General features: G+C 41.9%; 1 protein-coding gene across 31 annotated transcripts in view; it reads right to left on the reverse strand.

Moving 5' to 3' along the window:
- Nucleotides 1-21,970, reverse strand: part of LOC121955007 (ankyrin-3-like) — a 161,614-nt gene that overhangs the window by 11,108 nt on the left and 128,536 nt on the right. For 14 of the 31 annotated variants that reach the window (XM_088086457.1, XM_088086442.1, XM_088086441.1 and 11 more), the window contains 12 exons: nt 21,675-21,886; nt 21,256-21,463; nt 20,803-20,899; nt 18,598-18,826; nt 18,326-18,451; nt 16,272-16,394; nt 15,710-15,736; nt 13,102-13,183; nt 6,036-11,846; nt 3,613-3,687; nt 3,213-3,344; nt 2,677-2,820 (listed from right to left, as the gene is read on the reverse strand). In XM_088086457.1, coding sequence (XP_087942583.1) covers nt 2,677-2,820; nt 3,213-3,344; nt 3,613-3,687; nt 6,036-11,846; nt 13,102-13,183; nt 15,710-15,736; nt 16,272-16,394; nt 18,326-18,451; nt 18,598-18,826; nt 20,803-20,899; nt 21,256-21,463; nt 21,675-21,886 — 7,266 coding nt within the window. Of the gene's footprint in view, nt 1-5; nt 1,744-2,665; nt 2,821-3,212; nt 3,345-3,612; nt 3,688-4,583; nt 11,847-13,101; nt 13,184-15,709; nt 15,737-16,271; nt 16,395-18,325; nt 18,452-18,597; nt 18,827-20,802; nt 20,900-21,255; nt 21,464-21,674; nt 21,887-21,970 lie in introns of those variants that run through there. The other 17 variants (XM_088086433.1, XM_088086437.1, XM_088086439.1 and 14 more) reach the window with 6 other exon arrangements.

The raw sequence follows: 21,970 nt of genomic DNA on the forward strand, positions 1-21,970 counted from the left end.
AGCATGCCGCAAAGGAATATAACACACTGAAAAACACACACACATACACACACACACACACCCACACACACACCCTAACACAAACACTGTATGACATGGAAGATGGCACAGAGTGTGAAGCATGTATCCAGACACCACTAGCTGAGATAGTGATATGTCAGAAGCTATGGCAGTATGATGTACCAATTTCAAACATATGCAATAAAATTTAATAAATACATATATTTTAGGGATGCACGATAATATATTGACTGATACTGGCTTTAAAATGAAATGTCGGAATCGGCCAACGTTTTTCTTATTTTGCACAACAAATGAACATTACACACACTAAAAAGCATTGTACTATTTCATGTCTCCATCTGCTGGTGGGCCATCATAATAAGAGTATGCATAATATGATGTTAATTCCACTACAGAGGAGACTTGATCACTTCTATTAGGTGGGGGAAAAAGCAGATATATCAATATCTGCATCAAAAGAGTTGTAAATTATTGACATAAAATCCAATATTGTGCATCTCTATTAAATTTTAATGTATATGTCTGAAAATGCCATGTTCAACACAAACAAAAATAATAACATATTAAAAAATATCAAGAAATATATTCAAATAGATATTTTCATAAAAGCAATGTCATGTTAATCAATTGTTTGATTTTCAATGGAGGTAAGACATTGAAAGTGGGACACATTAGTGATTTAAGGCCATATTAATCATGTAGCTGGGGATGTGATGACTGTGAGATATTAATACTTGCCAGGGTGTTCTGTTACATGCTCACATGAGACAGCTGACAGATGAGAGATGTGAGAAGATAAGATAAAGGATTGAGCGTGCTAAATAAATACTTCAATTGTGGATGGGTCATTTGGGGTTCGAGTTGGAGTTGGGGCGGTGGAGGGTGGACAAGTACGCTGGCAAGCAGGACACGGAGACAGGGAGCGGAGAGGAGGAGACAAGGGGCTGGGGCTAGGACAACGGGACCCAGAGGGGGAGGCAGGAGGGAGAGAGGACAAGGAAAGAGGGGAAACAGGGCGAGAGGGGAGGCCCAGCTGGGTCGCTAGAGACTCTTTGCTTGGGGATGCAGTGCCAGAAGGTGAGGCCCTGCCTGCGGGTGAGGAGGGGATGGGAGAAACAGGCCTGGTGATGGGTTCAGATGGGTTATGGGTATTAGAAATAGGTACTGGTATGAGGTTGGCGGGTGTGGTTGTAGTTTCAGAGGGGGCAGTAGTATGCGAGGACAGATCAGAGGTAGATCTGGAGGTGTTTGGTTCAGCTTGTGAAGGGTTTGGGGTCGGCTTTGTGCGTCTGGGCGAGGTCGGGACAGAGGTAGGAGAAGCTGAGATAGGAATGGGTGACAGAGAATTAGCAGGAGGTGAGAGGGGTAAAGGTGAGGTGATGAGGGGGATCGGGGAAGTTGGGTGGGGTGAGAAAGGGTAGCCTGGGGATTGACGAGGGTCAGTGGGGGGGCACTGAGTGATGAGGCATGGGGGAGGAGGGGATAGGAAGTTGAATTTTGGTGGTTTAAATAGTGCTGGAGGTGCCAAGTCTTTGAGCGAAATGGAGGACTCGTAACTTGGAGAGCGGCGAGGGGAAGGGGGGCGGCAGCGAAGTGTTGCAGTGGGCGTAAGGGGAGTTGGTGGGGGTGTTGGGGTCATTGATGGAAAGAAGGGGATGGGTGTCTGCACGATGAAGGCAGCCTGAGTGCTTCCGGGAGTCAAGGGGATAATCACGCAAACTATGGGCAAGGAATATGGCCAGATGTATGCAGACAAGATGAAAAAAAGAGGAAACATAAAAGATATTAAATGTGAAACATGCTTGCACAAGAAGACAATGAATGAACAACATGACTCAAGGATGTGTGGAGGAGGAGGTGTGTGAGGGATGGATTAGGAGAGGGCAACACATGACTCTTAATTTGTTAAGAGCTGTTATGTGCTGTTATCAGCAGTAGATTCTGCTGTGGGGAGATGATGGGAGGCAGGAGGGAGAGGAGGAGGAGGAGGAGGAGGCAGCCTGGTTTCACAGAGGAAGAGATTCTCTCATCTATCCAAGGAAGGCTCAGAGGAACTGGAGGAGCACTAGGAGAACTAAGCTAAACCAACTGAGAAAAGCAGACTCTATAGGGTTATATTATTTCTACTCAAGTCAGACATTATTGAAAAAAAAACAAACAAACATTTAAAGCAGTATGTAGTATGTAGCATGCACTTAGAATGGGATTCTAATGGTGGAAATTGCTCATTTTGACAACTGGATACACTAATGTGATTTTTAGGTGAGTATTCACCCTAGGCAAGACCCGATTTAAATAAAAATGGTAGTTAATTCAACAGAAGCCAATTCAAATTAGCGTAAGTGTTAAATTGCTTTTAAAAGCATTGCTAGAATATAATAACTGTTATTAATTGAACAGCAAGAAGGATTGGAGTTTAAACTACGATAGCATAATAATTGCTATGGCAAGTTAACACTCAAGCATGGAAATCAGGAATGCATTTGAGGAACATGAGGAACCAGTTGTCCAAACAAAATCCAAATCTGAACATACATAAACTTCTCTAGAGGTTTGACCAGGACTTTACATATGTGATCCATGCACTGGCACAACAGAAAAAAAAGGTAGCAGGGAGAGGTAAGAGGTCAGCTAAACAGAGCTAAACTTTACCATCAGCCTGATCCCGGAAAACAGCGTTATCATCGGCAAAACATCTCGTGCCTGAAATGTTACCATAGTCAAATATTGGGCCCTCCAGTAAAGTCACAATATCCATCCGATTGACTTTGGTCAGCACTTGAGTTAAGGCATCCGCTGTGGGGAAAAGAAGACAAAAAAAATTGAGTCACCTGAAAAATGATGGGACAAAGTTTGTACAATTGAACAAAAGTAGTTATTTGTACTGGGGGCAAGAAACACAATAAGCCTGTTCCAAAAAATGTAAGTATTTGTTAGAGAGATTAAAATACAGATGGGAAAGAAGTGAGGACAAACAGTAAGGCAGACAGATGGTACTCTAAGATGGACTACGCAGACATTTGTTAAAAAAGCCCCATCTTTTTAGTGAACTTAGAAGTCTGTCTTCTCAAAGTGATGAACTTTTTAGCCATAAATCAAGAGCAGAGCGACGGAATAGAGAGAGTACAAGATACAAAGACAGGAGAAATGGAGACAGAAAAGATTGTCAGATATAAAAATAGTCTTACTTGTGGCATTTTTTCCTTCCCGAGCGACCCATTTCTTAAGTAGCATGAAGCTCTGTGCTGTCAGAGAGTTAGGGTTCTCTAGTCTGATGTGGTTGATCTCATCCACTGTGAAGTTCATCTCCCGAGCCAACTCTGTAATGCGTATCAGACAGCAACTGATAAATTTTCAAATTTCATTGTACAGCCATTTTATTCATAGTACAAACACAGACTGTAGAGGGTAATATACAAAACATGCATTTGTTATATTTTAAATGATTTTAAAAAACAGCATAGACTTACTATTTGTAAGTTACTCTGTTAGCCTGAAGGTGGCAGTAAATATTACATTTTGAGACTGGTAGGACTCAAGAAAGGAGTAGAGGCACAAGAAGAAAAAGATGCAATGCAGATTGTTTACCTGTCCAACTGAGTCCCAGGTGATCTGCAACGATAGCCATGCGCAAGTCTGTTCTCTCACAAGGACTTTGGGGACCTGGGCAGATAGAGGACAACGACTCATCAATACCATTGACATTTCTCTCCCCCTATATACTAATGTAAGAGAAAAATATGTACGTACATAATTTTCCTTTTCTGGCCACTTATTCATCAGAATTAACAACATTAATTGAGGTTGTGTTTTAAATATTTATAATAATGGTTGGTGTATTGGTGTATTATAGCAGTAAAAAAGGTTCAAATATTTTCCCAGGATGGCAAGAAAAGGATATTTCACATTAGAGACATTATGGGCAACTAAAATATGTTCATAGAGTAAGTGGTGCTCTGTGACTGTTTGTGGTATGTATCCTCTAGGCAGGCAGTAACTGTCATGAGAACCACACAAAACAAAGCATAACATGACTCTCAACAACAGACTAATTGTTCTACAAATCTAGGCTGGAAAGGTCTATGTTAGAATCTAAAATGTCAACATGCGAAACGCTTTTGTGTGTTCTTTTCCAACACTAGTTAGTTTAAATGACAATTTATAGCATGAAAAAAATCTCTAAGAACAAACTACTACAATAACTTGGTAGCCACCCCGCACAGACAGACAGACACACAGACGGACCAGGGAGTTGTCAAAAAAGGGACTGGTTGTGCCAGTGGACCAGTCACTACTACTGGCATGCTCAATCTACTATACAGAGGTTTAAAAGGGTTAAAAGAGGGGAACAGAGAAAAGAACAAGGACAATACAGTACACAGTACATCAATGACAAAAAAATAAATTTAAATGACAGCTACTGTTCTGAAGAGAATATGTAAACACGCCACAGGCATTCCAGTCAATCCATTAAACGATCACAACAATGTCATGCAACTAAAAGTGATATATATAAATATATAGATGTATTTTAAACATAGTGTGAAAGTTTTACAAACTAGGCTTGATCTCCGCGATGGGAGGCGTTCGAGACCCTGTGAGTCCCTGACTGCCCTCCTTCCCACCAGTCCGCCTACTCCTCCTGCTCCTCTCACTGCCGGAGGCCCTGTCCGTCGTCGCCACCTTTGCCCTTACGGACGCGGCCCCGGCCTCAGCCCTCGAACCTCTACCAGACCTGGATGAGCGGGAGGGCTGGGAGGGCTGGGAGGGCTGGGAAGGCTGGGAGGCGTCCGACAGAGAGGTGCTCCGGGAGGTGCTGTCTTCCTCCGACTGCTCTGTCTGCGTCTTTTTCTCCTCGTCTGACAGGCGGTCCACCAACTTTAGCGTCTCCCCGCTAATGCCTTTAAAGTATTCGATGGTGCGCTTACAAACTTCACTAGGGTTCTCCTGTCTGTCCTGTCTATGTGCTCCCTCAACTGTGACATTGCTGACCTGATGCCTGTCCTTCAGTGGTAGCCTTGAGGGCAACTGTATGGCTGCTCTCTCTGTGTCCAATGCCCTCGTTGGCTGTGAGGTAACTCGAACAGAAACTAGTGAGCTAGTTGTGGCAGCAGGAGGACTGTTCTTCTTAACTTCCTTTATTGGTATTCTGGACCTGGGTTCTACTTTGGCTACGGCTGGCTCTCCTCTTTTCCTGACCTCAACCTTCACTGCTTGTTTGGGCTTCTGTTTTCCTATGGCTGTTCCCTGTGTGTGAAATGACCACCCTGATGCTTTGACTGGAAGCCTGGACTTGGGCTGCTTCACTTCACTTTCTTTATTGGTTTCACTTTTCTGCTCCTGCACTTGACTGCTGTGATGTACTTCCACTCTCTCTTCTAAATCCCTACAGCACAGTGTTTCTATCCTGCTGGCTTTCTGAAGAGTGGGCTCAGAGGAGGACTGCAAATTAAACACCACACTACCGCACTGGATGTAGTTGGCCTGAACACTGGAGGACTCAAGGTTATTGTTGTTGTTGCAGTTTTCAGAAGGGTAATCTCTTCTCTCTACCTTGGGCTCAGTGCGTCTGCTAGACTGGCTCTCTGTACACTGACCCTCTATACTGATGTATTCTGGCACCATCTGACCCTCTGACATCTCAGACATCTCAGCTTTACAATCGGTGAGATCCCCTGAGTCTTTTTTCACAGTTATAGAGGCAGCTATGCCCATTTTAATAGGAGTGCGTAATTTGGGATCAACCTTAGAGGCTGTGATTGTGCATGAGGAGGCGGTCTCAGCTATGGCTTCACAGGTGGGGGCATCAGTACCGGTATAGCCAGCGTCACTGCCAGGTTGTGCAGTGCTGCATTTTGCTGTTGCTGCTGCTGGTGTTGTTGGTGTTGTGCTGCTGTCTGTGGTAGTATCTATAACTTTCACCTTCCCATCCCCTGACTGAGAGGTAATTACCCCCAGGATCTTGCCCCCTCTCCCCTTTTCCCCTGTTTTAGGGTCAGAGGAATGCTCACCAATCTGGAAAAACTGAAGCCTCTCTTCAACAAAGTCCCGCTTGCTCATGTCAATAGCACCACTGCGGGTCATCTCAAACATCTTCCCTTCGTGGAACGGGAAGGGATTAGGCTCACTAGTCGGTGTGCTCTCATCAGTCGGTGTTCGAGCGGGGGTTGTGTCAGGTGTTGTAGCCTGTGATTTGTCCTCCACCGATAAGCCAAAGGGCTTTGGGTCCTCATCTTTTGCTTTGGACTCAAACACTCCATCATTGTCAGCCCCTTTGGTGGACCAAGGGTCAAAGTCCAGGCCTTTGGTGGCAACAGTTTTAAAGGTTGAATTCAGCTCTTCTTCAAGTTGGTAGCCAAAGTAGTTTTCTGCAAAACTCTGGCAACTCTGCCTATCTGGATGTCTTCCTTCAAGAGTATAATCTTTTTCATCACCACTGGCTACAGAGGCTTTGGCTTTACTCTTTCCATTATCCCCCCCTTCCTCACATTTCTCTTCCTCTATCACTTCAAGCTTGGACTGGCTAAATGAGCGGTCGGTTGTTTTTCCATCATTGGACAGACTAGATGTTTTAGGGTCCTCGCTCAGTCCGTCATCCTCATCCTGAAGGTCATACCCATCTAAAGAGTCTATTTCAGTAGCATCTGTGTCATGGGAGAACTCAGCAGTGGTTGCTATGGAGCAGTCAGTGATTGACTGGTCATTGCCATTTTGATCAAAGTCAGCATCCTCCCCCTTTACGACACCATTGAGCCCAGACTCCTTATTTCCATTCTTCTCAGATTTTTTGTTCTTTGTTTTTTTCTCTCCCTCCTCTTTCATTTTGAAGGTGTACTTTTTAATAGGGATGGGATGGAAGACAGACTCATCATCACTGGAGTCGCTGTTATCAGCACCAGGGGGAATAGGGGATGGAGGCTGGACCCTGATGATTGGCTCGGCTAAGAGGTGCCTATCATGCTCCTCTTGGAGGTTCACCTCCATCATCTCTGTCTCTGCCTCAGAAGAAGCACAAGACCCCCTTTTCTCAGGGTCGGACTGCTCTGCCTCTAAAGGAGGAGGAGGTGGAAACTCTATATAAGCCACTCTTTTCTCCTTTGACTTCTGTCTCTCTGCATCCTGCTTTCTATTGTGACTCTCAGAGGAGGCTGGCTTAGATTTTTCCTTCGAGGGCTCCTTGTAGATGAAGGTCTTGCCTTCTTCCTCCTCAGACTCCTCTGGGATCGGGCTTGGCATGCCAGGCATGAAGCCTATCACAGAGTCTGGTGTTCTTGAGGCCAGACTCAGCTCCTCTGAGCTGGGGGTCTCAGGAGTAACAGGACTTTTCCCAGAGCTGTCCATAAACGTCACTTGTTCTAGAGTGTCATCTTCTGGACTTCCTTGAGGAGATGGAGACTGCTTTTGCTTGACAGTGTAAAATGCACCCCTTGTCTCATGAACTGTCCTACTCTCATGGCTTACTATTTTTTTGTATGTTCCAAGCTGCCCCGAAGCTGTTTCTTTCTCATACTGCTTTCCTACTTGTATGCTAACATACACAGGTAAGGGTTTAATATCTTTGAAACCCTCTGTGACAACTATAGGAGTTAGTTCATCCAAATACTCTGCTTGGTCGCTATCAACACCGTTACACACTACATTTGAAAGACTACCATCTGATGAGTCTGTGGATTTTCCTAGTGATGATCCACGTGTAGACTTATTGGATTCAGAGCTACTGTGCAACCGATTTCTAGCTAAAGTAGGTATATGAGACCCTGCCTGTGGTTCAACGGAGGCATCTAATTTTAAAGTGGTGGCTTTGTGATTTTCAGGAAAACTAGATGGCTTTCTTACAGGAATTTGCGATTCCGAGTTTTTTTTTAGACTATCATTGCTATTTGGACTTTCTCGGACAACGAATTCTGTGTAGATTATTTTCTTGGTGGTTTCTTGTCTTTGGGAATCACTATTATCTTTCAGAGAATCATGGATTAAAGCCTGAGATAGTTTGGGAGATTGGGGTTTATAGTTTCCGTATTCTTGGGTCTCCCATGTTTTGAATAACTTTTTCTCTTCCTGATCTTTTCGACTGGTCTCGTGCTTGGGTGAGAACTTATTCGATTCACTATCTAGAGATCTTCGCTGGTTTCCCGGACTGTCTGGTGTTTTTGGAATGTTTGGCCCTGCGAACACCTGATACACAGGTAGCTTACTCTCCTGGAGTTTCCTGATTGGGGGATTTGGACTTTGGCCACCCTGAGGACTCCTATCTTGTTTTTGAGCCTCTTGCTCAAACTTTAACCTCACTGCACTCACCTTGGAGGAAGACATTTGAAAAGGTTTGGAGCTTTCACTTGTGCTTCCCTGTGATTTACCATCTCCTTGCTTTCTTGGGTCTGAATCACTGTACTGCAACAATACTCTTCTCTCTGGACTGCTGGGTAAGCTGGCACATTTCCTGTCACTGGAGCCGAACCTGTCTCGAAGCCTTTCCCTGCTCCACTCTTCTCCACTGCCCCCATTCCTATACGCTGACCTCTCTGGACTACTGTGCGTAGAACTGGGCCCTGATCGTGATTCTCTGAAGTCTGGTCTCCGAGACTTCTTCTCTGGAGATGAGAGCTCATCGTTGAGCTGTTCTGTTTTATCACGAAAGAACTGAGATACCTCACTAAGTTTTTCTTCTGCCTCCTTTACAGTCCTGTCCACTCGGTCCTCATACATAAGCTGTCCTCTGTCCTTACTCTGTGTGTCATCTGACACCCGCATCCAAACTGATTGCTTTGGGCTACCGGGTTCAGATGAATACTGCAAAAGTGTCAGTTTGTCAAAGCTATCATCAACATTGGCCATTCTCCCAGATTTGTCAAACACATTTCTTGACGACCTAAAGACATACTCTGTCCTTGGCCCCCCTGATCTACCCTCACTGTGACTGCTTCTGTCTGGTGAGTGGAAGCGAGACCTATCTCTCAGATATTCCTCGGTGTCAGAATGAGACTGGTCAAATTTCTCTGAGAGTAGCATTTTCTCTGCAAAATTATAAGATTCTCCCCTAAGTTCTGATGATTCATCCTCATTGTACTCTACAGATTGCTGGCTGAGTAGCTTTAGTGTTTTGTAAGAGTCATCTGCCATGAGCTGGGCTGAACTAGGGCGACTGTCTTCCTCTTGTGACATGGGCGTGTTTACTCTGGGGGAGTCAAGGTATACAGGAAGTGATTCCTCAGGCTCCTCGTCTTCCTGTCTAAACCCTGGGTAGTAATACATTTCATTCTCTGCATGGTTTTTTGTCTCCCTGATGATGACTTCTGTTGGTTCTGTTTTATTGCCTTTTTCTATGTGAACCTCAATTATTCTTTCAACCTTAGGTTTGGAGTTTATGTCCTCAAGGACTCTTTGTGATGTTTCCTCGTTGCCAGACTTGTGTTCAAACAGTCCAGCCAGCTCTCTAGAGGGGTCCTTTCCCGACTGAAAGGCCTTCATTATGTCATGCACAGACATAGTTTCCTCACACCTCTCTGATGCTGCTTCTTTGCCAGGTGGTTTGTGGTACACCATCCTGGTGGTGGTAGTGATGTGAGTCTCTTCCTTTACCCTCATCCCTTTTCCCATTGGATCCTCATCAGGACTGACTTTTATCGTATAGGATTTATTGTGGTCCGGACTTGATGTAGGTTGATGCCCTTTAGAATCTGAATCAATATATCTGACCGGATGTGCATCCTCCATTGTAGGTTGTTTGTTATCCTCTGGGGACTCATAGCTCCTGATGACATGAACAACCTCGGTCCTAGTCTCTGTGATCACTGGGGGAACTGGGATATCCTGAAAAAGGGCCTTGGGGCCCATACCTTCTGCACTCTGAGGAGCAGAAGGTGTCCTTTCACTCCTGGTCTCAAAGCCACTGTCTGAGAGGGGGCTTTTATCCTGTTCATGTGAGATATCATCAGGGGAGTCTAGCACAGTGTCTGCTCCAAAAAGCGCATCTGCTACTTTACTGATCTCTTTGTCTGAAGCTGAAGAGCGCATGTTTGTTGGAGGCATTTTGAGCTTATGTTCCTGAACTGCTATGGTCGGTTTTAGGACACGTTTCTGCTTCTCCTTGCCCTCTCCTTCCCTCTTGCCCTCATCTGTTTTATGCTTTGTCTCATGAATTTTGGAGAAAGAGCTGTTACCAACATCATTGGCCAGGTAGTCAACCACTTTGGAGAGATTGAAATCTCTATCCGGTATTGTTTTTGACTTAGCTTGAGGAACGACTGTCTCATATCTTGGTGGATAGCTCCAGTTGCTTGGTGGTTGTTCGACTTGTACCTTTGAGAAGTGTATGTCATCCAAAGAACCCCTTGCAAGGGAAACCCTACCATCCTTTACAGTATCTTTAGTAAGGATTTCGCTCACTTTTACCAAATCTTGCTTTACTTTCTCCACAATCCTATATGGTTCCTCGTCCTCTATCTTAGCCTCTTTGGAAGAATCGGACTGAAATCCTTTATTGGCTGTGGAATTTGGGTCTGTCTGCAATATGGCTGACATTCGTATTAAGTCCTCTTTCATTTCAGCCACATCCTTCAGAATCTCTTGGCTGGATGACAGTGGTGATGCAGTGTTTGACTTCAGGCCAGTGTTAAAAAGAGGGGCTTTGATGGGGGAAAGAGTTCTGGCAAAGGAAGACTGCATCTGAGCATTCACCTCAACGGGTACTCTCTTTTGGGGGGAGAGGAGGGCAGCAGCTGACTTGGACACCTCAGGTAACTTTTTAAACTGAGGCTCTGGCAGCACATTAATAACAGAGTACACTGGAACAGTCATTGTACTGGATGTTACAGCAGTAGTGGTGTTTGGTGGGGATCTTAGAGAGGCATAAAGAGAATTTGAAGCAGACGATCTAATGGACTGATATGAGGAGGATGCTGAAGAGGACATGGACTTCAAGGTGCCATAGCCTGCAGAACAAGAATTGAATGTTTTTTCCACCTCATCAAAGGCTGCATTGACACTTGTGGTTGCAGCATTGGTGGTTGCTTGTATCCTCTCTTGAAGACTGCTTGTGAGAAGAGATGTTGGGGACGAAGAGCGGTACTGTGTTGGCGACACAGTTCCATTAATCAGAGCTGCAGCACTTGGAGGGTTGTTGGATTTAAGTGGGGATGAAAGAGAGGAGAACAGGTTTCTTGCAGGGCCAGTGATGTCTGCGGCAAAGGAACGCACGGAGGAGAGCCCGGGGACCGTTTTTATTGGTGAGGAGGAAGATGCTGTGCCACTAGAGCCCCCGATAACGGTCTTGTATGGCAGGGGTGAACTGAACATATTCAGAGAAGATTTGGGAGAGGTTGGAGGGGTCATGCCTATCGATGTTCTCTCAAGAAGAGGGCTTCCTCCTCCAGAGACAGTTATAGGGGAGGTCCTAGAAGACAATGCTGCCAGTCCTTTCATAGATATAGAATCTGGGGCGCTTTTACCTGGTGAAGCCAGGGGACTGGGGCTGACCTGGACTGGGTACTGGGCTTGCTGGACTACAGTTTTTATAGGAGAGGAGATGGTTCTGTAAGATCGAATGGGAGAGGCCATGTCACTAACTGACTTTACAGAAGAGGCAGGTGATCCAGGGATGTTGGTCTTGATGGGGGAGGCAGAGTTGATGGACCAGACAGACTTTAATGGAGAGGCAGAGGGCGTGTTGGATGACGAACTGGAGAGGGAGCCAAACCCAGACTTGGCTTGGCCAGGGACGGCGACAGGAACAGGCGACCACGCCTGATAAGATCTCGTTGAAAAGACAGGTTTGTGAGGGTAGCTAGAAGGCTGTGTTCTCGGCGAGCCTCGATCAGTAGTTTCTTCAACAATAATTTAAATAAAAAGTAATAAGGAAGTAAACATAAATTGTAACAGAAAATAATAAGAAATAAATCATAAAAACCAGAAAGAGAAATTTGAGTCAGTCAGAAACAGCGTTATCCACAGCAGCAAGACAAAATTGTATACATAAAATACAAGAAAGGCCCCTATTCAAAAACCCAGGATGATATGACAAATGATGATCTAAAAATCGGTGACTAATGACAAAAAAACACCCGATAAAGAACAGAGCATGTATAGGTACAAAATGTTTGACATATGGTAGACTTGACAAAAAAAAAAAGACACGATAACCAAAAAATACAATTCCATTGACTTTTGATGTGCTTAATCTATTTGCCTCCTTGCAACAGTGCCTTTTACTGTACATGTTTGATTGACATGTGCTTATCCTTTCATTTGATGCATTTTCAATGCCAGAGATGACCCCACAAGTGTAAACCATTAATAAAAAATGTCACTTTACTTGTTAGGTCATGACTTAAAATAAAATAGGAGGTTGCACTTTACAAAAAAGTTACAGTAAGTCAGCCATTCATGTCTGTCCAGTATCAATATTTCTCAAGTCATACCATAGTATATAGTTTAAATCTTATTAAATCAAACTCAGATGACAAGGCTAGAAAAATAAAAAAACAACACAGACAATACTTTTGAATCTGTAAAAAACTTTTTTGTCCTTAAGATACACAAAGTGCGTTATGAAAACTGCTTACTCGAACATTCTCAAAGAAATGAAGTTCATGTAAAGTGCAACCTGTATCACATTAATATACACAGCCGCACACAATCATAAAGCCAATAAGAGTGAAATGGCCACTTAAAAGAATGAGAACAATTCAAAAGAATATTTTTATTCAACATGAATCAAAACATTTTTTGTTCAAATGATAAATGAACAGACAGACATTGATTCCCAGTGTTTCCACAAATGTGAAGTAACATAACAGTTGAAACAGGGAGACTTTTTTGTCAACATGGGGTGGGTAAGCAAAGCGTAACACACAGTAAACCATGCAAATGTTTGATGAATGACAGATGATCAAAGAGAATGTGTAAGGTGAATAGAAATGACAGGTGAACAAGTTTTGTCAGGTAAATCTGTTTCTAAACTACAGCTATATGAAAGACAATACACTGTTTAAAGGGACCTTTAGAGACTTAAACTAATTATATCACATTAATATCTGAAATCAATTAAAAATTTCATGTAAGTAAAAATGGGAAACTCACTCGCTGCTGGGTCGGTCAAATAGCTGTAGCGCTTACGCAAAGCTAAGGAGGCAAAGGTATGACGTCGTTCTGGCTTTTCAGTCTGAAACAAACAAAAAAGAACAAAAGATGCTTTAACATAAAAAAATATGGTGAAATGTGATTCTGATCTATCAGAATTAGGTCTAAATAATAATGTTAATTTGTTAACTTTGATGCAGCAGTGCACAGATATTGCCTGATTTTAGTGAATCAGCACATGCTGTTAGTACTGGCACAAGGAGGCACTGCAGGTGTAATGGACTGTTGTTGGACCCTGCATCTCTTCACTCACTGCATTTTCCAATATCATAAATACAGACAACATGTGTTTTACCTCTATGGCCTACTCAAGTAAATGGGGAGCGTGGGCAAAATCCAACTTCCAGTTAAGGACTTTGTATTAAACAAATGTCCTCTTATTATGATGATGCTTTCCTCAGATCACCAATTGTGGTGACATTGTACACCTCATTAAAATTGTATTAACAGTGTCAATTTCAAAGGACAGTGGTACATAATTAGTCTCCACGAATCATGTTCATATTGGACAATTCTGCATGACATGATTTACAGCATCATTCAATGTCAATGCAGTTAATAGTGTAGCCTTTATGTAACAAGGTGAAAAGTAAAGTGTGGAGGTTGGTGTGATGAATGTGGGTCTAGTATATCTATCTTTCATGCGGGGTTTGGAGTTTGTTCCACTTTCAGACTATCAATGTTGGTTTTTTAAGCTATGACTACAAACCTTAAAGAAGGTGCTTAACCATAACCATACTTTAATCGCATGTAGGCTGTCAAAACGGGCCAAAAATGAGAATCAATTACTCCTTCTAAAATTACACATAGATTTGAACCATACAAATATTTTTTTGTGTGCTAGGTCCATTAAAGGGCAAGCCAGTACAATAAGACAAAACTACTTTTATAGAATTTGTATTTCAACATAAACGTGTCTTTTAAAGGTCAGTGTTTAGGATTTAGGGGAATAAGTTGGCAGAAATATAATATGATATAAAAAATATGTTTTCTTTAGTGTACAATCACCTGAAAATAAGAATGGTTGTGCTTTTGTTACCTTAAAAAGAGCCAATAATATCCTAATCAACAGGGTATGCCATGTAGCAATTGCATGTTTCTACACAACAGATAGGGCCATTTGCATTTTTCGTGTTGGCCACCATAGTTAGCAGCCCCTCTGTGATGAGCAGCATTGAAAAAACACAGTTTTTTAATGTGAAACTGCTTCATCAGTGTTTTTACTGGTTTTAAATCCCCTTGTCTGAGAGGAAGAGACCACTGCGGATTATTCTGATTAACCTCCTGAACAATAAGTAATAAGAAATCTGACCAGGAGTTCATGATTGGCACATAGGAGAAGTTTCAGTGTGTTGCGATCTGCAATCCTTAATGCAAGATGACAGTGTTTATATAACTACACATTACAAATAAACAAATAACATTATTTTTTACACTGTAAAACTTAATTTAAAGAAGTATAGTGAGACCCAATCAATGATTCGTAAAAAAATGTTTTATACAGGTTTGGTAAAATTCACATTACTTAAAATTCTTTGATAAGCAAGAAAGTGAAATTGTTGTGCGATTCCTGTCATACAGTGCATCCAGCAGTTCAGCTCCACACAAGAACTCAGGAGGCAGAAAGGTGTGGTAGTGCAGCTTTTTTTTAAATATTCAATATATTAAATTCAGAATTGAGTGTCTGTTTTCTTTTACAATCCAGTTATATGAATGTATTTATTATAGTCTTTTACAGCCTTGAATCATAAGTTGCAATTTGTGGTTATTGTCGGAATACTTTTTTTTAATGTTGGCATTGAACATTTATGATATTGAACATACTGGCAATCTGGATTTAATAATCTGAGTGCAGAATTGTCCAATATTAACATTCAACTGACTGGTGTAATATTATTATTTAGAGGAATATGTCACACGTGATTATAACGACATGTAATGTAAATACTCAAAGATAAAAACAGCCTTATCTCCTGCTGATTCAACTTTCCTATAAATGTTTTGGCATGCAGTGTTACTTTTCTCCGTCACACACAATCTAAGGACAAGGGTGAAGAAGGGAAACTCCAAATACAACAAAACAATGACTAAGTAGAGAAATGAGAAGAGTTAGGGTTTCATCTTTAGCTGACAAAAGATACCACTGTCCTGTGTGAAACGTCCTATGAGTTAATAGTAAGGATGGAGACATGGTGATTTCCTGTCGCACATGTATGGAAAGGAAGATAGAGATGAAAAACAAGCTGAGGTGTGGCACAGCAATTGGCTCCACTGCACTTTGGGATGAAGACAACACTAAATAAATAAATCAATCCTTGCTGGTTAAAACAACTGCCATTTCCACTCATGCACTACATGGGGTCACTTCAGCAATGACGTAGCTGTGTAAAAGAAAAACGTGCAGTCAGAAGCATCTCTCACACCCAGGTACTGTACAGAGACGAAATATCTGCGACACGCATTATTTACTACAGCGTCTGCAGTAAAGCCAACAGAAAGGACGACAAAGAAGAAGCAGTTCCATGTGATGATGAAGAATCTGTTTTACCTCATCATCAGGATCAGACTCCATATCCTGTGGTATTCCAAGATGCATTGCAGGAGAGGAGAGAGATGACACAATGGAGAGCAGGGACGTTATAGTGAGCGGGGAGGTGGGAAATCAAATTCAGGGGATGAAAATGGAGCAGCAAAAACAACAAAAGGCATCAGAAAAAATCTATGGGATTAATACAAAAATAAACAGCAAAATAACAAAAAGCAAAAGCGAAATAATTTCAGTTTCTTGTGATCAATCAATACCACAACAAACAAATGAGAAGAGTCGTCTTTTGCGTAATCCTTATGTACCCACAGTGAGCCAGGCACACGAACAAAGCACGATGTGCATGTGTGTGTCTGCATGTGTACGTTGTGGGGTCTTATGACTGGCACAGGCTTTGACACTAATAAAAGACACAAGCAGCAAGCAGTCATTTCTGGACCAAATGAACTTCAATGGCTCCTGATATCACGACAACAACATCACCCTCTGGACTTCAATTTAATTTGAATGTGGATGACATGATATGGCCTAAAACCGATGAGCTATTCAAACGTGGTGATCCTACCTTCTTGTGGGTTGGCAGTGTGATATTCAAATTGCATACGGCAGTCTGTGGAAGGCCTTTACTGGATTTTGGCTCTCTCAGGAAGGAGAGTCGGCCACATGGCTCCTGGCCCATATCTCGGATCTGGAGAGGACAGTACAAGGATTGCATCACAAATTGAGCGTAACAAACATTTTTGAGAACAACCGTGCAAAATAGAAAATGGGGAAGAATATAGCTTTTCTTCATTACTCCAGGGCTGGATGTATAAATGATGCAATTGTGCAAAAACCATACGTATACCTTTTCCGACATATTAACATTAACTGGTATTTTTAAGGAAGAATGTGAGCACCCCTTGCGATCAGACATACACACAATTTTGGCAGAGATAGCAGCGAGTAATGCAAAGATAAATATTAAATATGAGGTGAGAAATGTAACCTCATAATAAAACATTATCTTCAGGTTGTCTGCCAATTTCACTGATCTGGTTATAACTATTGCAGGCTGCACAGCATTCTGTAAAATGCCAATCAAAGGCACATATAAACTTCATTTTTATTTACTTATGATTTATCATTTATTTACATCTGACCCATAATCTAGAAGAAGAAAGCTATGAACAACTTAATAAGAAATGACCCAAAAATTAGCAAGAAATTGGTAAAAAGTAGAAGAAGACTTGATTAGAAATGAAAAAAACAAAAACAATGGGGAAATTAAAAAAGGAAAAAAGGCAAAACAAGGAAATGACCTAAAAAAGTGCTTAAAACTATAATAATGCCATATAATTATTTTGAATATATAATAACTATAATAAATACCGTTTGGATAGCTTTCTTTAATTTTCTGCATCTACTATTTTCTTGCAAATGCAGGACATTTCCTGCCAAGTTGCTTGTTGCCTTTTTTCTCATGTTTTTGAACGAAATTAAACCAATTTGCTCAGGATTCAAAGGTTTAAATTCTTGTGAAAGGCATCTGAACAAGCACAAGAAAAGTAATGTCGATCCAGATTTCAAAGAGTTAATGCTCATTTAATCTGATCCTGAAAATTGGTACACTCTAAAAAGTCGACCTCAACATGAGCGCTATATGAATTATTCATTCATCAGCCTTACGACATTTAATAGTCCTAATGATTCAGATTTTACTGTGATGACGGCTTGCAGACATGTGATGAATTAGTGGTAGGGAAATGAAAAAAAAGAAAAAAAAATGTGTACGTTCATTTCTGTCTTTGTAGGTACGCACAGTTTTAGACGTGAATCTGCACTGTTTTATGGATCCGTCCCCTGGAGTAGAATTTTCTGTGTCTTTTATCTACCTCAACCTATAGTACATTCCTAAATCAGGAAATCATAAAATATATATACAGTGGTGTCCAAAAGTCTGATCAGAAAATTTGAGGGTTCAGAAACATTTAAAACATAAGAAGTGATGAAGAAATATTTAGGGTTCTGCAACATTTCTGGTTCAACAATCACACTTTGTGTTACTGTGAAACTCCTTTATACAAAGCTCCTTTATACAAAAGTACACTAAACCTGTGGCGTCCACGCCAGCCTGAGTGCTCTGTGTCATTAAAGCAAAAGGGAGACATACCGAATACAGTCTGTAATATATGTACATTTTTCAAAGATTTTACTGCTCAAATCAATCACTCAATCAATTGTTGAGCTGATATTTTCATTTGTAATGAAAAAAAACAGTATTGCATTTTAAACAAATGCAAAATAGAAGAGTCTTAGCTAGCAATCTCAAACTTTTGGACTCCACTGTAGATGTGAGGATGTAACAGTCAGAATGTATTTCATTTCATTTCAATCATCTTAGAGGACTAATGGACAAAAAAAATGGGGTTACAGTGTTGAGCTGTGATCTGCAAGAAACATATTACTCTCTGCAAAAGAAAATTGCTGTTGCTATGAATGTCAACTAATTAGTAAAGGGCAATGTGACATTTTGGACAGAATTTAAACAGCAAAGCACTTTTACAGAGAACAGAGTGAATAACATGGACAGTAAATGCCAGCAGAGAATGAGGGCGCGAGGAGGGACACATTTTATACCTTCACATTGAAAGGAAGTCTGTTTTCCTTGAAGGAGTAGAAGTTGAAAACCAGCTGTTGCCCGCTTTTGGTGAGAGGGGACAGGTTGCCATAGCAATCCACGTGGATGGGCTTGCCTTCGAGAACCTGCAGAAGTTAACAGACCAAAAAATGTTTAACAAAGCTTAAACACATCCTGGAGATGTCGTTGATGAAACTGATACATTTCAATAACATAAAAGATTTTTTCAACTGTCAATTTGTTCTTTATCCACATGAATCCACAAACCCACCTCAATATCTTTGCTCCGGGCCACCTCCTCAAAGTTCTCCTGCTGCTCCAGGGTCTTGTCCACCTTGTCATCCGTCATGCAGAAGCAGCGCAGCCGGGCCTCAATAGCGTCGTTCATCTTGGCGAACACCACAAACTTGGCCAGGTACGGCACGCAGATCAGCTCCCGGTATAACTGAGACGCTAGACTCACCGTCTCAGGAATCTGGTGACAGTCTGCGAGCCAGAACCTGTGGAAGACAGAGAAGAGAAAATGTAAAATGAAAATGATGAATCTGGAAGTCAGCCAGATGAACAATTTGCCTAATATTACAATGATTTACGGCCTAAAGTTTGGAGCATGCACCGCATATGTAAGCCATTTCTGTATCGCAGGCTTCGTGTAAGTTACCATCTTAAGCAATAAATTAAACAAGCTTGGTTTTTTCTCTAAAGGTTGAAGACAGACACATGACAGCTATGGAGTAATGCAATTACAGAGTACCAAAGGCTGCTCAGTTAATATAAGGCTGTACACTCGCCACATGACGCCAATGTAGTTAAACTGAGAGTTCATGACTCTACGTACTGTAACCAAGTGGTTCACTTGCTGAGGTCAATTTAGAGGCATGTCACAACAACACATGGTCAGCGTGACTTAATACCATTTGGGTAAATGTGTAAAGAAGTGTAACCTTGTTAGTGTGCAGGGCCACAGAGAAAGAAGAGAGACAGGAGGAGAAAAACACCTATTATTAATTCACTTAATTGATTCAATTAAGTTAAAGTCACTCAACAACATGTTGAACTTGCTCTCTGTCTGTGAGTAGTGAAACAGAGTGGATCAGGGAAAAAATAAAATGATGAAGTCAGATAAAATGAATGGCTGTCCAGAGTTGAATTTTGCCTGCTGACAGTAATCTGAGTTTTTCTCTTGTGATAGATTTTGGGATTCACTGCCAGCTTCTCATTTGCTTCCTGCACTGTCACCATTTTGAGGCCCACTCAGATGTCTCCTGGCAGCAACTCAAAATTCCTTGGATTTACTTGTTGTACCTTCTACAGCAGGGGGAATGCTGCAACTTACTATTATTTTCATCACTGATAAGAGCTGATGTTGTTTTCTGGAAAAGGCCATCATTTTTCAATCATTCCGGTCCTGACTGTGATCCTGGTGCTGTTATATAGCAGCAATTCTATGAGAATCACCATCCTGCTTTCTTTGCAAACCTGTGAGACTGTTTAGCCCTTTGAGATGGCATATTGTGATTCGAGGATCCAGGAAGCTACATGAACTACATGAAAATGAACTTAAAGTTGTTGCAGCTGTAAGCCTTTGGCTCGGTTAGCAGAAGGCTAAACTACTATCAACATTTTTTCTCCATCTCTAAAACATTTCACTGACATTGACATGCATTTTATTTCATTTCTTGTCTCTTTCAGACTCTTTTTCTAAGAAGTCTTTCTTCCTTTTTTGGGTTGCTTTGCAGCATAGGTAGTTGTTGCCGATGCTGGAATTGCTTTATCTTTCGGATTCTCCACCATTGAATTGGGCTGAAGGGACATGCCCATGCATCTGCATTTTTAAAACAGCCAAAAGTAACTCCCTCTCTCTGACATGACTTGTGATTGGCCAGTGTCTCAGGTCACATGCTCGACTTTCTAAAGCCTAAAAACAGAGCAAAAGAGTTCCAGAAGTCTAGTTTTCTCTCAAATCATTTGAATTACAGTATTTTGAAAAGTTAATATGAAATGCTTGCTCAATAAGACCAAAACAAACAAAAAAAAAACTACCACAGCTTTAACCAGTGGATCATTTTCTCGATGTATCATTTGTTTCATAGAAATGCCAGAAAACTAGAAGCCGTTACAGGTTTGGCATTTTCTCTTGAAAAATTACTCGATTTATTATGAAAATAGGGACAGACTAATTTTCTTCAAATAGTGTAATCGTGGCATCTCGAGGTACAGCTACCATGCACTTCATTTTTAGCTATATGATACTGCTTTTCTGTGTATCACACAAAAGGAATAGGAGAAACAAGATATATTTTTATAGGGACAAAACAGTGAAACAAACAGATCAACAAAGTGTTTTATTAATCTAAATTTGAAAGCCTGTGCCAATTGAATTTTGTAATAATATTCTATATTTTCTACAACTGCAAGTAAGTATTTATTACCCAGAGAAAAATGGTCATGCAGAATGTGCATATGTGTGTCTCACCTGGCCGACACATTTGTGGTGAAGGAGACGCAATCAGTTACAAAGGACAGCGGTGTGGTCCCTGTGATGTCCTCCCACTGGGCTGGTGATGTCCCTCCTGCATGAAACAAGGGCCAAAACATGAGCTCACTGCTCTTCCAACCTGTTTGGTGTTTCAGCTTTCGCAATTCTCATCCTTTCATCTTCTCAGCTCTTCATCTTCCCTCTTATCGACCCGTGGCTTTTGACATCAAAGTAGGCCTGATGCGCCCACGGCTATTCAATTCATACCGACTCCGAGTTTGTAACTCTGTTTTATGTTTAGTAAATGGATGAACAACTTTATGTTGTATCACAGATCACATTTGTTAGCATCTAAGGATACAAGTAACTCAAAGCAAAGCCTGCAGAAGCATTTTGGATACAGGTAACGCACAGTGTCGTCACGCTCTAGTTATCTACGGGTCTACTTGCCTGTAATGCTGCAGAGCAAACGCAGGCAGGGTGCAGAGTCGCCTCGGTGGCCGCTGGGATGGCCTTCTGCCGATCGAGGTGGGACGGGGATCGTCATGGTGATCGGCTTGTGGAACTTCCTCCTCCTGGGCTCGACAGTGACGATGGGGCTGAAGGTGGCTCTGTTGCCGAGGATTGCCCTCACCATGTCGTCAGGCACAGGCTGGGCCTAAAGAAAAGAGTTTGACAAATGTTTGATCAAACTTTACCTGAACTTTCAATGAAATCTAAGAGTCCAGGCATGTGAGGCAGAATCAAATATTCAACCAAAAATAGGTCAGGTATAAATAAATAATAGGCCAGTGTTCAGTATTTGCAACCAAAAAAGCTGAGTCATGCAACAGATTGAATTTGAGCTGATCCAAGGAGTCCTGCTGTACCTGCAGACCGACACGGATCCTCTTGGTGAGCGCCCCCTGTGGGAACGAGGCCTGGACCATGGGCACGGTGCTGCTGGACAGCATGCCTCCGTCAGGACCCATGTGGTTTGACTCCTGCTTGATCCGTGACACCACAGCAAAATACTGAGGAAAATCGCTGGTGACGATGCGGCAAATGCGCTTCTTCTCCAACTCGGCAGGACTGTCCAGCTCTGTGACAGGAAATATTACTTTCATGAATGGGATTTGAAGCAACATTAAATGGTCATTTAATACAAATTCTGATGATTTAAATG

Source organism: Plectropomus leopardus, chromosome 13 (genome assembly GCF_026936395.1).
Source record: "Plectropomus leopardus strain MGB_pleo_1.0 chromosome 13, ASM2693639v1, whole genome shotgun sequence".
Lineage (NCBI taxonomy): Eukaryota > Metazoa > Chordata > Actinopteri > Perciformes > Serranidae > Plectropomus > Plectropomus leopardus.